Genomic DNA, 15,078 nt, shown 5'->3' with positions numbered 1-15,078 from the left:
TGTAACTCCTTTAAGTTTTTAATCTAGAAAAAAATCCCTTTTTTATTGATTAATTCATTGAAGAGACAGGGTTAGTTGTCCTGTAAAATGTAATACTTTCTGAATTTATCTATCTGCTTCTCCATGGTATTTGTTTAACTTGTGTGTTCATCTTCGATCTTTCCTGGAAACAAGAATAGCTAAAGTTTTGATTCAGATTAAACATTTTGGGCCAGATGGAATATGTCATAAGAGGACACCTAATATCTGCTCAGCCAATCATGAGTGATGCTTGATTTTTCAGCCCTCCAGTGAGGCCACCAGCAGTTTATAAAACATCTGGGCTACATTCTACCTTCAGTATATTTTGATGAGATATCCTGCACTCTTGACCACCAGGTGAAAAACATTGTTGCAGTGAGAAAACACGTTAGAGGGACTTTCCTGGCAGTCTAATGGCTAAGAATCCACCCTCCAAAGCAGGGGACAATTCCTAGTCAGGGAACTAAGATCCCACATACTGCAGGGCAACTAAGCCTGAGCATTGCAACTACTGAGCCCCCACGTGCTACAACTAAGACCCAATGCAGCCAAATTAAATAATCAATCAATTACTTATTTATTTAAAAAGCAACAGTTTCGAATACTTCCTTTTGTGAATTTAGATTAAAAATGGACCTTCAACTCCCAGGGCTTGCTTTTTCGCCTCCAGACCAGTGACACTCACTGCCGACAGCAAGTCTCAGCTCTGACAACGCTTAGTGCTGCTCTAACAGGTTCAGGATCTGGTGTATGCTTCCCCACTCTCTCAGTCTCTCTTCTCACAACCAGCTGTCCGGCCTTTATCGCCGTGGTTCTTCCCTGAACCCTTCAGTGTTTTATTGCCCCCAGGGAGCCCTAAAATGAACACAACATTCCTAGCAAACACTGCGAGATTCAGATCCTTTATTGCAGTTCAGATTTGAGGAGCTAAAGAATTAGCGATTATGAAATGGGTCTGCACATTTGAATCAAGGAACTTAAATTAAATTCAAAGAACATTTACCCCAAGGACAGATGAAAAGTTGTTTTCTAAGTGCTATCTTGAGTATGTCTTAATCTTCTGCAATTATTCTTCAGGAGATCAATGATAATATGACGCTAAGAAAAACCATTGTAACTGCCATTACAGTAATTCTCCACTTAATGAGCAGCTTGAACTAGAAGTCAAGTGCACCTGAGAAAGACTCCCTGCAACCTATAAGACCTGCATATTGCATCCAATCCACCTTCTAGGGAAAATAAACAATCTTTGGGAGCTGAGTTGAAAAACTTGGTCAAAAATATAAATTATATGTTTGTTAAAAGTACAAGGCAGAGAATACAGAAGTGGGGCAAGTATTTAAAGTCTTGGCTATGGGGAGAGGGTAGGTAATTTAAATAGCTGGTTTAAAATCCACTGAAGTCATTTTCCCCAAAGTAAAGCAGAGAGGATGAGAAAATAAATCTCCAAAAACTAAGGAAGGTTTGGATTGTTCTCACCTAGAATGAGGCAACTCCAGTGTCTTACAAAGGCAGATCTATGCTGGCAATCCACATAAACATATTTGTTTGTATCTGAAGATCTTTATCAGAGAGACAGAAAGCTCTTTAATGAACTTATAGAGGAGGTCAAAAGATAATATTATAGGCGGGAAGATTTCATCTTAATGTCAGGAAGAATTTTTTTATTATGGTAAAATATACATAAAATCAATGTATCATTTTAACCATTTTTAAATGTATGGTTGTGGCATTAAGTGCAACCATCACCACTATCCACCTCCAGAACATTTTCATCATCTTATACTGAAACTCTGAAGCCCATTAAATAATAAATCCTCCTTCCCAGAGTCCCTCTTAACCACCATTCTACTTTCTGTCTCTATGATATCAACTACCATTCCAACTACCCCATATAACTACGACTTAAATGAGGTGCAATAGCTCTCCTTTTGCATTTGGCTTACTTCACTTAGCATAATGTCTTCAAGTTTCATCTATGTTGTAGCATGTATCAGAATTTTATTCCTTTATAAGCCTGAATAATATTTCATTTACATGTATATACTACATTTCATTTGTCCATTCATCCATAGATAGACATTTGAATTGTTTTCATCTTTTGGCTATTGTAAATTATGCTGCTATGAATATGAGTGTATGAATATCTGTTCAAATTCCTGCTTTCAATTATTTTGGGTATATATCCCAAAATGGAATTACAGTAATTTTATCTTTAATTTTTTGAGGAACTGCTAAACTGTTTTCCACAACTGCTGCACTATTTACATTCCCACCAGCAACACACATGGGTTTCAATTTCTCCACATTATTTCCAACACTTGCTGTTTTCTACTTTTTGATAATACCTATCCTAATGAGTGTAAAGAAAAAACTTGGAATAAGTAGACCTGTAGCACAGCAGGATGAGCTGTCCCCACAGGCGGGGACTGCCGGATGTGCTCCACCAGAGACCGAACAGACTGGCGTGTTCAGTTGTGCAGGTCATGCACTATCCAAGTGCATCTGGTCACAGGGTACATAAAGGCTGAAAATCAACACGTTTCACGTGCCAAGGTTTGAACCCTGGATTAGGACATTTTCTTCCCTGAAAGTATTGTCAGCTTGCTAAGCCATGTGCCTGAAGTGGCACCTTTTTTAATGCAAACAAAGGCACTTATAAAAGCTATTAATTATTCTGACTGACTGACTCTTCATTATGAGGAAGCTGTAGATAGAACAGATTAATGCACAGGCTAATATCCAGTCCATTGGACTAGATGACTATTAAGGTCCTTTCCAATGGTGGTATTCTGTGGATCTCTTCGATAGTATTACAAAATGAACCTTGAATCCTTTGACACGCCTTGCCTTGACCGGTGAAGTCAATAACCCCTTACCTTTCATCTGGGATCTGTGACTGCTTCACTAATAGGAGTAACTGGAATAGGAATAGGAATTCTGCAGGAGTAACACTGTATCAGTTTCTAAGCCCAGACTTTAAGACACTGGCAGCTACCATTTCCTGTCTCTTGGGACACGCCTTCTTGGACCCCAGCCACCACTCTGTGAGGAAAGATGAACCTCTTCATAGGAAGATATACATGGAGAAAACCCAACACTTATTACCGAGAAAGCAAACTATCTTGCAAGTGGAGCCTCCAGCCCCAATAAAGAGGATGATCTGTCCCAGCCAAACCCTGCCCAAATTGCAGATTGATGAGTAAGGTATGTTGTTTTAAACCACTACCATTTTAGGGTGATTTTTCTTTAGCTGCAGCTGATAATCAGGAGAGTCTGGAATATAATGTGACCTGTGCTCCAAACTCACATTTCCACAACATGCCTCACACCAACAGTGCACTGAAGGATTCCCAGGTGAGGTCTTCCCTAAGGAGCCCTTGATTAATTCTTTTCCATAAAATGTTTTATTTTGATTATGTACTTGATATTAAACAATCAGATGATTAAATATTCTGTCATGATTTTTATCAAGGTGTAGTTGATTTACAATATTACGTAAGTTACAAGTATATAACAGTGATTCACAATTTTTACAGATTATACTCCATTTAAAGTTATTACATTACCTATATTCCCTGTGCTATATATCTTTGTATATTATTTTATACATAGAAACTTATACTTCTTAATCCCCAACTCCTGTCTTATCTCTCCTCTCTCTCCCCACTGGTAACCACTAGTTCATTTTCTATATCTGTGTGGTTTCTTTTTGTTATATTTATTGTTGTTTAGTCATGTCTGACTCTTTGTGACACCATGGATTATAGCCCACCAGGCTCCTCTGTCCATGGAATTTTCCAGGCAAGATTACTGGAGTGGGTTGTCATTTCCTTCTTATATTTATTAGTTTGTTTTATTCTTTAGATCCCACATATAAGTAATTACATACAGTACTTGTCTTTCTCTGCCTTATTTCACTAAACATAATATCCTTTGAATCCATCCATGTTGCAAATGGCAAAATGTTTGGGTTTTTATGGCTCAGTAGTATTCCATAATATATATATATATGTACTTTAGTAAAAAGCAGAGACATTACTTTGCCAACAAAGGTCAATCTAGTCAAAGGTATGGTTTTTCCAGTAGTCATGTATGAATGTGTGAGTTGGAACATAAAGAAGGCTGAGCGCCGAAGAACAGATGCTTTTGAACTGTGGTGTTGGAGAAGACTCCTGAGAGTCCCTTGGCCTCCAAGGAGATTGCACCAGTCAATCCTTAAGGAGATCCTAAAGGAGTCCTGAATATTCATTAGAAGGACTGATGCTGAAGCTGAAGCTCCAATACTTTGGTCACCTGATGCGAAGAGCCGACTCATTAGAAAAGACCCTGATGCTGGGAAAGATTGAAGTCGGGAGGAGAAGGGGACGACAGAGGACAAGATGGTTGGATGGCATCACCGACTCGATGGACATGAGTTTGAGCAAACTCTGGGAGATGGTGAAGGACAGGGGAGCCTGGTGTGCTGCAGTCCATGGGGTCACAAAGAGTCGGACATGACTGAGCGACTGAACACCACCACCTTCTTTATCTGTTCATCTATTGATGCACACTTGGGTTGCTTCCAAATTTTGGTGATTGTAAATAATGCACTGGGGTGCATGTATCTTTTTGAATTAGTGTTTTCAGTTTTCTTCAGAGATATACCTAAGAGATATACCTAAGAATTGCTGTATCATGTGGTAGCTCTATTTTTAGTTTTTCAAGAAATCTCCCTACTGTGTTCCACAGTGGCTGGACCAATTTACATGCCCATCAAGAGCATATAAGGGTGTCCTTTTTAAGAAGTTTTTATTTTTTTTCACCATCTGCCTCATGTCTTCTCCCATATTCCCATTTAAGATAAAAATGTTGAAACCCACCTTCTGCAGCGTCTGCACCCTCCCTGATTGGATTTCTTGAGGAATCATAGGTTTCTCAGAGCCACACGCTGGACCCTTCCACAGTCTCTTCAGAAGCTCCCATTTTACCCTGAGCCAGTAGTATACAGCCTTCAAGGGACCACGTAGACACAAAACGGCCTTGATACAGTCAGCTGATGTGCACACTGGCTCTTTGTCGCTGTTCAGTTGCGAAGTTCTGTCGGACTCTTTGCCACCCCGTGGACTGCAGCACACCAGGCTTCCCTGTCCTTCACTATCTCTTGGAGTTTGCTCAAATTCATGTCCACTGAATGGGTGATGCAACCCTAACCATCTCATCCTCTGCCGCCCCCTTCTCCTTTTGCCTTCAATCTTTCCCAGCACTTTAACTTGCTATAAACTTAAGAGGGAGCTTAGAAGCCCAGCAAAGGGTCAGGGAACGCAGAGCAGAAACCGCTAGTTCCGGCCCCTGACTCTGCAGTTGCTCCATCCAGATCAAATCTGCCTGCACTCACTGGGGAGGGAAAGGTTTCTCAGCAAGGCCTTCCTTAGTTCCCGGTCTCGTCTGTTAAACTACCCTCCTCCTCGACGACCGCCCGCTCACCACCACCACTTTCATTTCAGGAAGGAAATAGTTAAAAAGACTCTGCCCTTCAGGGCCTGGGAGGGGGCGGCCGCCTAGTGCTTCATAGTGGCTGCATCCCTGGAGGGCTGGAAGGCTGGGACATTCTCGCCGCCCTAGATGGAGTAGAAGATCTGGGAGCTTTGCGAGGAGAAGGCGAGGACAGGAGCGAGGCGCGTTCCTTCGGAGTTTTCTTTTTCTTGCGAACCCTCGCGCACGCACACAGCCAGCCCTTTGGGCTGGCGATTGCGGACAGGAGGTGGAGAAGCTTCATCCCCCAGGTGGCTGAAGCCTGGCGGCTTGGGGAGGACCTCCCCAGAGAAGCCGTGCCCAGGAAGTTTTCCGAAGCTGAGGCAACGGTGCAGCCGGGGCCGCCGCCGCGCCGGATCCCGGGACACTCGCCATTCACCCTCGCCGGCTCGGCTTCAACTCGCCCGGGCGCCGCACGCGGACCGGGCAGCCGTCTGAGCCCGCGGAGCTCCACGGTCGGTGCAACTCTTTCCTCTCGGGGTCCCAAGTCGGGTGGGGGAGACGCTGGTGGGCCCCTGGGTGGGGAGGAGAGGCGACCTCCGGGCGTTGTCGCCCGGCGCCGGTACCTCCTGCACCAGGGCTGGCATCACCTGCCCGCGGGGGCGCGTGGCTGCGCGGGCGCCTTCCTGGGCGGGGGCGCTCCCGGGAAAGTTTGGGGTTTGGGGAACTGATCCAAAGCCCCTCAGCCTTCCCGGGCGGGCGGCGGAGTTTTCGTCAAAAGAAAACCTGGGTCTCCCTTTTCCAGGCGTGCGAGAACTTTGTGGACCATCACGCCCGTGTCGCTGGCTCCAAAGCCGGCTTGTGAAGTTTGCCCCGCAGCCCGCTGCCACCGCACGCCCGGGACGTGACAAGGGCAGCCAAGGGCACCCGGTGTGAGGGGCAGATGTGTTTGGGAAAGATGTGTTTGGAGAACCCCCAGGGCAGATACTTTGGAAACCCGCCCGTGGAGGTCTGGGCGTTTTGTTCTGTGCCCTCCTTTAAGGGACACTTGTTGCCCTTCACGTGCGGAAAACAAGGGCCGTTCCCAGATAATCAGCCTCTGTTTACGTCGTCCTGATGGCATTCCGGGTACTTGGCGGCAGAGGGGGGTGTGCTGGGAGGCCTATTAAAGACAGGCGTCGTCAGTCAGAAGAGTTACTAATTTCTTACTCAGTGAGCAAAACCCACCAAAGTCGGGGGCGAGGGGCGGGGGGGCGGAACTTATTTAAAAGTTCCTAATTTATCTGTGGTTTTGTTTTTTTTTTCCCCTCTTATAGATTATTTATGGCTCCCTCGCCCCCACCCTCCGTTTTGTGTTAACTAATTGAGAAATACCTTGGCAATCATTTCATGTAAATTACCTGCTCTAAACTCATGCCATGTGGGTAAGGTTGGAATTTCCAAATCGCTAATTTGGTGAACTTTGATCCTGAGTCCCCAGATGTGAAAAGGTTTAAGCATCAGGATAGAGTCCTCTTGCCTCATAATAGCTTTTGAACTCCAGCAAATCCTTAGACCCCAAACATGAAGAATGCTGAATCTGTAAACCAGGTCCTTCAGGTCTGAACCTGAGAGGCTTCGCTAGAGCTATGACTGATGATGAGTGATGATCTGAAGCCAGTGTGACTTAGATCCATGGAGATGAGCTAAGACTCATCCTTGGAGGAACATGCAGTTCAGAGGGTTTTTTTCCCTTTGGTTTTGTGTCTTTCATCCAATGATATGGCAGTCACATGCCTTTGCCAAATATACCTTAGTTCTGCAGCTCCATGTGTGTACAGACAAGGCTGAGCGAGATGACTTCAGAAATGGTGGTGTCACTGTTGGAGGAGGGAGGCAAGTGGTTTTTATGGTAGCCAGCTCACCCTTTGATAAGAACCCACAGCTTTGATAAGACTCCTCAACTCCTGCGGTAATCAGCTCACCAAGTGAACCAAAGTGCTGATGTTCAAACAGTAGTGCTACTTCTGTGAACCATCTAGCCAGGTCCGTTCACAAAATATCCTCCTAGCAGACTGTGATGGGCAAAGAGCCATTCCATTTCTGAGAAAGGCCTTCTGTCTCTTACTTTGAAGAAAACTCCTTATTAAGATTCATTCCCACTGGGAAACTGGAAGGCATTAGTCATTAAATAGCACAAGATATTGAAGAATTTCCTTTTTTCCATCTCTGATCTGAAGAGGAGGATGACAATATGCTTTATTCTTAGAGTGGTATGGAGTGGAGTCCTGATCACCACTGTGTAACAGAAATAGCAGCATTTCATAGGTCTATCAATATTTTGTCAGATACTCCAAACTGTAAGAAGAAAGGGGAAAAAAAAAACACATAAGAAAACTGCATACTATTTGACTTGGTCAAAAAGTTCATTTGGGCTTTTCCATAAGCTGGTACCAAAAAACCCAAATGAACTTTTTGGCCAATCCAATACTTACAATTGTCTAGGCAGAACTGTATGCCCAGTATGCCCTTAGCTTAGACAAATTGATATTTTAATCATTTAATCAGACTGAGTCAAGTCCTATGATTAATTAGAGTGAAGGGTTATACCTGTCCTACCACTTCTTGGTCACAAAAATGTAACTTCTTCAAGGCTGTTTCCTCATGATATTCTCCCTGCCTACCTAGAGTTGTAAAGCTCAAGTCAGATAACAAATAGGTGTACAATAGATTACCATAGTACGTAAATTTTTTTTTTTTTTTTTGGCCTCATGGCCTAGTTTCCTGACCAGGGATGGATCCCATGCTCCCTGCAGTGAAAGCACGGTGTCTTAACCACTGGACTACCAGGGAAGTCCCAAATATTTTTATTAATTCAGATTCCTGGGGGAGAAAATCTCTGGGGAAGACAGAAGTATACAGTATTGCACCTTACATTTACTTTAAACCTTCTATACACCTTGAATAAATCTTATTTCTTCATATATTGACTAAGTCCTAATCTTTATTAATAACCAAGGTAACTGTCAAACTCCTAAAAATGGTTAATATCAACCATGGATAGACTCAAAAGGACACAATTCTTAAAACTTAAATTGTGACCTGGGTGTGTTCATCATATGCACACACTATATCATAAATCAAAGATTCACAAAAACAGAAAATATCCAAAATATTAAAATGGGAAGAGCCATATTTGTTGTGTAATCACCAACCTCCCTTATTTTCCCAGCATCTTTTCTTTAAGCATTGAAGTAGAAATCTAGACTTCCTGAACAAGAAGGACCACTTGCCCTCTGTGAGTGACTAAAACAAAACAATGAAATGGTCTTTTGAAGTCATATCTAAGCATCCTGCAATGTCTGTTGCTTCTTCAGAATGCTGGAAACATTGTTGAACATTTTCAGTGCTAAGTGAGTGTACAGTCTAGCAGTTAGGAGCTCAGACTCAAAGTCAGACTCACCTGCCTTGGTGTCATAGAAGGGCCACATCAGCTATGGCCTTGACGAGCTACTTGACCTTCCTGAGCCTGTTTCCCTGTGTTTATAATGGAAACAGATATATGGTTCTCATGGTCATTGTATGGATGAGATGACATCACATGTGTAAAGTGCTCAACGTGGTGAATGGCTGGTCAGAATCAATATAGCTATGAAGGATGTTTAAAGAATATATAAAGGGTATTTGGAAAATCAAATAGTACACCTGGGTTGGGAAAGTCCATTACTCATAGTTCTACTCATTGACAAATATCCTTATAGTAATTTCTGACAAATGGAAGACCAAAAAAACTCCTGTTAGAGGATGTAGATTGGACTTCCCTGAAGGTTAAGACCTGTGGTTAAGACTTCCTGCAATTAAGACTCCATGCTTCCAAAGCAGGGGGTGTGTATTCAATCCCTGATCAGGGAACTAAGATCCCACGTGAGTGCAATGCCCACCCCCCAAAAAAAGATGTAGATTGTACAGGTTTTTAATAAAATAGATATTCTGTCTTTATCAACTATCTTATTTTTAATTGACTAAGTTGTTAAATGTATTGATGGTTTAATCACAGTTCTGATTTTCAATGAACGTCTCATAATACTTAATAGCTTCCTGAGCTGCATTTTATTTCTATGTTCTACCACATGGAAAACAGCACACATGTTGAAATACTAGATTGTTAATTATAGAATTTGGTGATTTTATGCCTTACTACTATATGACTTTCACTCAGTATGTAATGTCTTTTCCATTAGTAAATAAAATATTGTTATCTCAACTCTTGAAGATTTTCTGTAATTCAGGCTATCAGCCTAAGTGTAAGGGAGAAGAGAAAGTAACTTCTTCTATACTACTTAAAGGACAAACTGTCAAGTCTTCATTCATATTATAATCTAGATGTAGATGTGTGCATGCGCGTTCAGTTGCTTCAGTCATATCTGACTCTGTGCGACCCTATGGACTGTAGCCCGCCAGGCTCCTCTGTCCGTGGGACTTCCCAGGCAAGAATACTAGAGTGGGTTGCCATGCCTCCTCCAGGGGATCTTCCCAACTCAGGGACTGAACCTGAGGCATCTCCTGCGTCTTCTGTATTGCAGGTGGATTCTTTACCACTGAGCCACCCAGGAAGCCCCAGATGTAGGTATAGCTATGGAGAGAGGTGAGAGAGGCAGAGGCAGAGGCAGAGATACAGAGATATAACTTGCCCTAATAGAGAGCTTTGATCTTGTCTGCTTTCGTTCTGCCATGGGGTAACCTGACACAGATGTTATCTTATCTACTTACCAAATAAATCCTGCTTTTTAATTGAAGCAGTAAATTATCATTGACTGCAATCTTACTGGCAGCTGGATTTGTAACCAAAATCATTTTTTCTCTTTTCTTTTTCCAGGTGGAGAAAGAAAAAAAAAAAAAAGTGTCAAATCAACAGATTAAGTGACATTTCCTGAAATTTGCATCAAGATGGAAACCTTTTGGCTCAGGGTGTCCTTCTGGGTGGCGCTGGTTGGAGGTGTCATCAGTGATAACCCTGAAAGCTACAGCACAAACCTAAGCATCCACGTGGACAGTGTCACCGCTTTCCGTGGGACAGAACTCAGCTTCGTGGTTACCACTCATCAACCCACGAATTTGGCCCTCCCCAGCAATGGCTCAATGCACAACTATTGCCCACAACAGACTAAGATTACTTCAGCTTTCAAATACATTAACACTGTGATATCATGTACTATTTTCATCGTGGGAATGGTGGGAAATGCAACCCTGCTCAGGATCATTTACCAGAACAAGTGCATGAGGAATGGCCCCAACGCGCTGATAGCCAGCCTTGCCCTTGGAGACCTTATCTATGTGGTCATTGATCTCCCTATCAATGTATTTAAGGTAGGAAATCACCACACGTGCGTTTGCAGGTTGGCATGCATGCTCTGGTTCCACAGTTGAGAGAGGTGCTACAGACCTTTCTGTCCTTTGGAATTTCAGTCTGTGTTTTTACTGAGAGCCATTTCTGCTGTCTTAAAACCAGGTGACATTTATAATTTTTATTATTTCTTCAACGGGACACTGATTTTCTGACTTATTTATTAACAAAAAAGTATTTCAGGGATGACTCTTCCAGGTTATGGTCTTCTATGAATGGGGTTCTCATGCCAGTCCTAAGCTGGCTGAGTGGGTGGGCAATATGGGAAAATATCAGTGGATTTTTTTGAGATTCCATTTCTGGGGTGAGACCTACTGAGCCCAACAAGTATTTAAAATAAATATATCTTCAGTTTTAGTTACCTTTTCAGCATGATGCTGTCTGGGAGCCAGATATCCACAGTGTGACTTGAAATGAGAGGGCTTGTTTTATTTTGACTGCCTGGATGATTGAAGTCAAAGGTCATGCTGGCTTCTGCAGTTATCTGGGTGACTTAGAGATAACAGGGTGCACGTGATGGCAAGCCAGTGGTGACCACTTTGAGCAGTGTTGCTAAAACCATTTAAAACAGGCATCAATTTACTGCTGCCTCCTTCCTTGTTTCAGCTTACATTTTTGGAGCACCCACTGTGTGCCTGTGTGCACCCACTGTCCAGAGCTAGGCGGTAGGACCCAAGTTAGTGCCTGGGTTGGAGAAAATGATAACTCGCCCATTGTTGGTGTGATCACCTTGCTCTCGGAACTAGTACCAAAACAACTACAGCCAAAAGGAATAAGTCATTCCATATTTGGTTTAGTGGTTGTGAGGGGGAAACTGCTGCAAGAATTCAAATGAGCTAAAATTCAAATGAAGTTTCATGATCTTTGCCAGATGTTTTGGAATGTCTTTATTCCTAGCCCAGGGATAACACGTTCCTCAGACTTCTTTTTTTCTTTGTCTTCTATGTATTATCTGTAGAAACAAAACTATTCTGAGCAAGAATATCCTGAAATATGACTGGAAGTGGAAAGTTTTGTCAGTTATAGACATGATTAGTTTTACGAGAAATAATAGCCTCTCGGTTTTAAGTAGATAGACTCCAACCTTGGTGAAATGACACTAGCCTACTAGAAAAAGCAGTGGTCTGACAGCAAAGATGAAAACACTGATGAAAACTTTGAACATTACAAGGAAATAAATCATCTCACAATTATTCCAATACACTGTTTGCCAAATTGGGGGAATTAGACAACAAAAAGTTAAAAATCACATACCATCTTTCGACAGAAGGGCATGAACACATGTGTTTTCTATTTGAACTTAAAGCAGAATTTCAGAACCAAATTAGGAGGCAAAATTGTAAATAGGAGGCAAATGTGTAAATAATTTAAAATATTTAGCATATGCTACAGAACTTTATTTTTTTTCTTTTCAAAAGTTTTTTTATTTTCTCTTTGTGAAATATTATATGTACTCAATATAGCTTCCTCAAGACATCTCTTTAGTAAGAGATTAAAAAATGTTGACATGACTTATTCACAATCGTGGTGTGGAATATTAAATAAACATTGATTATTCATATTTATACAGTTAGTTAACCAACCCATTATGGCTCAGGAAAACAACAGAACTGTCTCTGAATTAATAATCCCTATCTGACCATGTGCAGAAGCAGCTTTTTGGCACATCAGTATCTGCAGAGAAGGAGACTTATCTCTTAGAGGTGCTACCTGCCATTCACCAGACTAAACTTCATTTCTATTCCATAATAACATTTTAAGTCAGATCACATGGAATATCTCCAAATTTGGTGAAAATTCAAATAAAGCTTTGTTTTACATTCACACAGCAATGTGCGAAAACTAGCACTTCCTTATTTGACCTTATAAGTCTTCCATCTTGGGAATCCCTTACTTTATACTGACGTTTCCAACCATGTGGACGGTTTGATGTGTTTCTTTGTTGTGGTAGTACTTTTGTATAATTCCTGTTTTTCTAAAACTCATGTAATGAGTCATTTAACCAACGGTTATTTTAGAAAGTAAACCTTTGGGGTTAAAAAAAAAATTACTCTTTAGTCATTTCAGTCTTCTTTCAGGGGAAAAGAGAAAAGCACTGAAATGAGCATAAAAGTCTCACAATATTCGAGAGTTATTTCTTCTTCCTCCTGGCAGTCTTCTTGTCTAGGTTAGGAAACCATAAGATGCTCCTGTTTCTCTGACTTCTACCTGAGAGTCAAGAGAATTCCTTCTAAGCATGCTGGCTCCTGCTGTGAGAGTCTGATGCCTTGAAGTCTCACACATCAGATCTATGGATTCCTCTGACCATGTCAAGCTATCTCTGCATTTCAGGGCAAAATAGTAGCCATCCAATCTCACTGTACCATTATGTATAGGTACCAATGAAAAGTGCATAGACTTGAAGAACATTCTATTAAAGGGATACATGAAGCTTCTTTATCTCCCCTACTATTAGAATTAGATTGAAAGAAGAATGGTTGAAAGGATGTGCCATGTTCTTCAAAGAAAGATACTTTTTCAAATCACACAGGTCATTGTGTTTAGCAGTTCCATCCGTTGCTTTTTAGACTCAGTTCTAAGGTGTCTCCAGAGGGCAAACATTGCATTGAGTGGGGTTAGAATCTGAATAAGTGAAAGCAGTGTATAGGCGGCAAGCTAGACTTGCTGATTAGTCTATTACAATAAAAAGGAGAGTGCGTGATAAAGTGTTCTTTTTTTTTTTTTTCATTTGTTTTTATTAGTTGGAGGCTAATTACTTTACAATATTATAGTGGGTTTTGCCATACATTGACATAAATCAGCCATGGATTTACATGTGTTCCCCATCCCGATCCCCCCTCCCACCTCCCTCTCCATCCCATCCCTCTGGGTCTTCCTAGTGCACCAACCCTGAGCACTTGCCTCATGCATCCAACCTGGGCTGGTGATCTGTTTCACCCTTGATAGTATACTTGTTTCAATGCTGTTCTCTCTGAACATCCCACCCTCGCCTTCTCCCACAGAGTCTAAAAGTCTGTTCTGTACATCTGTGTCTCTCTTTCTGTTTTGCATATAGGGTTATCATTACCATCTTTTTAAATTCCATATATATGCATTAGTATACTGTGTTGGTCTTTATCTTTCTGGCTTACTTCACTCTGTATAAGGGGCTCCAGTTTCATCCATCTCATTAGAACTGATTCAAATGAATTCTTTTTAATGGCTAAGTAATATTCCATAGTGTATATGTACCACAGCTTCCTTATCCATTCATCTGCTGATGGGCATCTAGGTTGCTTCCATGTCCTGGCTATTATAAACAGTGCTGTGATGAACATTGGAGTACACGTGTCTCTTTCAGATCTGGTTTCCTCAGTGTGTATGCCCAGGAGTGGGATTGCTGGGTCATATGGCAGTTCTATTTCCAGGTTTTTAAGGAATCTCCACACTGTTCTCCATAGTGGCTGTATTAGTTTGCAATCCCACCAACAGTGCAATCTTACACCAACAGTGTAAGAGGGTTCCCTTTTCTCCACGCCCTCTCCAGCATTTATTGCTTGTAGACTTTTGGATAGCAGCCATCCTGACTGGCGTGTAATGTTACCTCATTGAGGTTTTGATTTGCATTTCTCTGATAATGTGTGATGTTGAACATCTTTTCATGTGTTTGTTACCTATCTGTATGTCTACTTTGGAGAAATGTCTGTTTAGATCTTTGGCCCATTTTTTGATTGGGTCATTTATTTTTCTGGAATTGAGCTTCAGGAGTTGCTTGTATATTTTTGAGATTAATCTTTTGTCTGTTTCTTCATTTGCTATTATTTTCTCCCATTCTGAAGGCTGTCTTTTCACCTTGCTTATAGTTTCCTTTGTAGTGCAAAAGCTTTTAAGTTTCATTAGGTCCCATTTGTTTAGTTTTGCTTTTATTTCCAATATTCTGGGAGGTGGGTCATAGAGGATCCCTGCTGTGATTTATGTCAGAGAGTGTTTTGCCTCTGTTCTCCTCTAGGAGTTTTATAGTTTCTGGTCTTACATTTAGATCTTTAATCCATTTTGAGTTTATTTTTGTGTATTGTTAGAAAGTGTTCTAGTTTCATTCTTTTACAAGTGGTTGACCAGTTCTCCAGCACCACTTGTTAAAGAGGTTGTCTTTTTTCCATTGTATTCTTGCTCCTTTGTCGAAGATAAGGTGTCATAGGTACGTGGATTTTTATCTGGGCTTTTATCTTTTCATTGATCTA

At 41.5% G+C, this 15,078-nt stretch overlaps 1 protein-coding gene across 1 annotated transcript in view; it reads left to right on the top strand.

The window, feature by feature from the left end:
- The first annotated feature begins 5,577 nt into the window (after positions 1-5,577).
- EDNRA (endothelin receptor type A) overlaps positions 5,578-15,078 on the top strand; it is a 74,527-nt gene continuing 65,026 nt past the window's right edge. The window contains exons 1-2 of the mRNA XM_043484970.1: positions 5,578-5,990; positions 10,331-10,821. Of these exons, the coding sequence (XP_043340905.1) occupies positions 10,402-10,821 (420 nt within the window). The 5' untranslated portion in view covers positions 5,578-5,990; positions 10,331-10,401. The remainder of the gene's footprint in view (positions 5,991-10,330; positions 10,822-15,078) is intronic.

This window comes from Cervus canadensis, chromosome 1 (assembly GCF_019320065.1).
Source record: "Cervus canadensis isolate Bull #8, Minnesota chromosome 1, ASM1932006v1, whole genome shotgun sequence".
In the NCBI taxonomy this organism is placed as follows: domain Eukaryota; kingdom Metazoa; phylum Chordata; class Mammalia; order Artiodactyla; family Cervidae; genus Cervus; species Cervus canadensis.
Note: the sequence above shows the minus strand (reverse complement) of the source record. Positions and strands in the feature narration are given on the sequence as shown.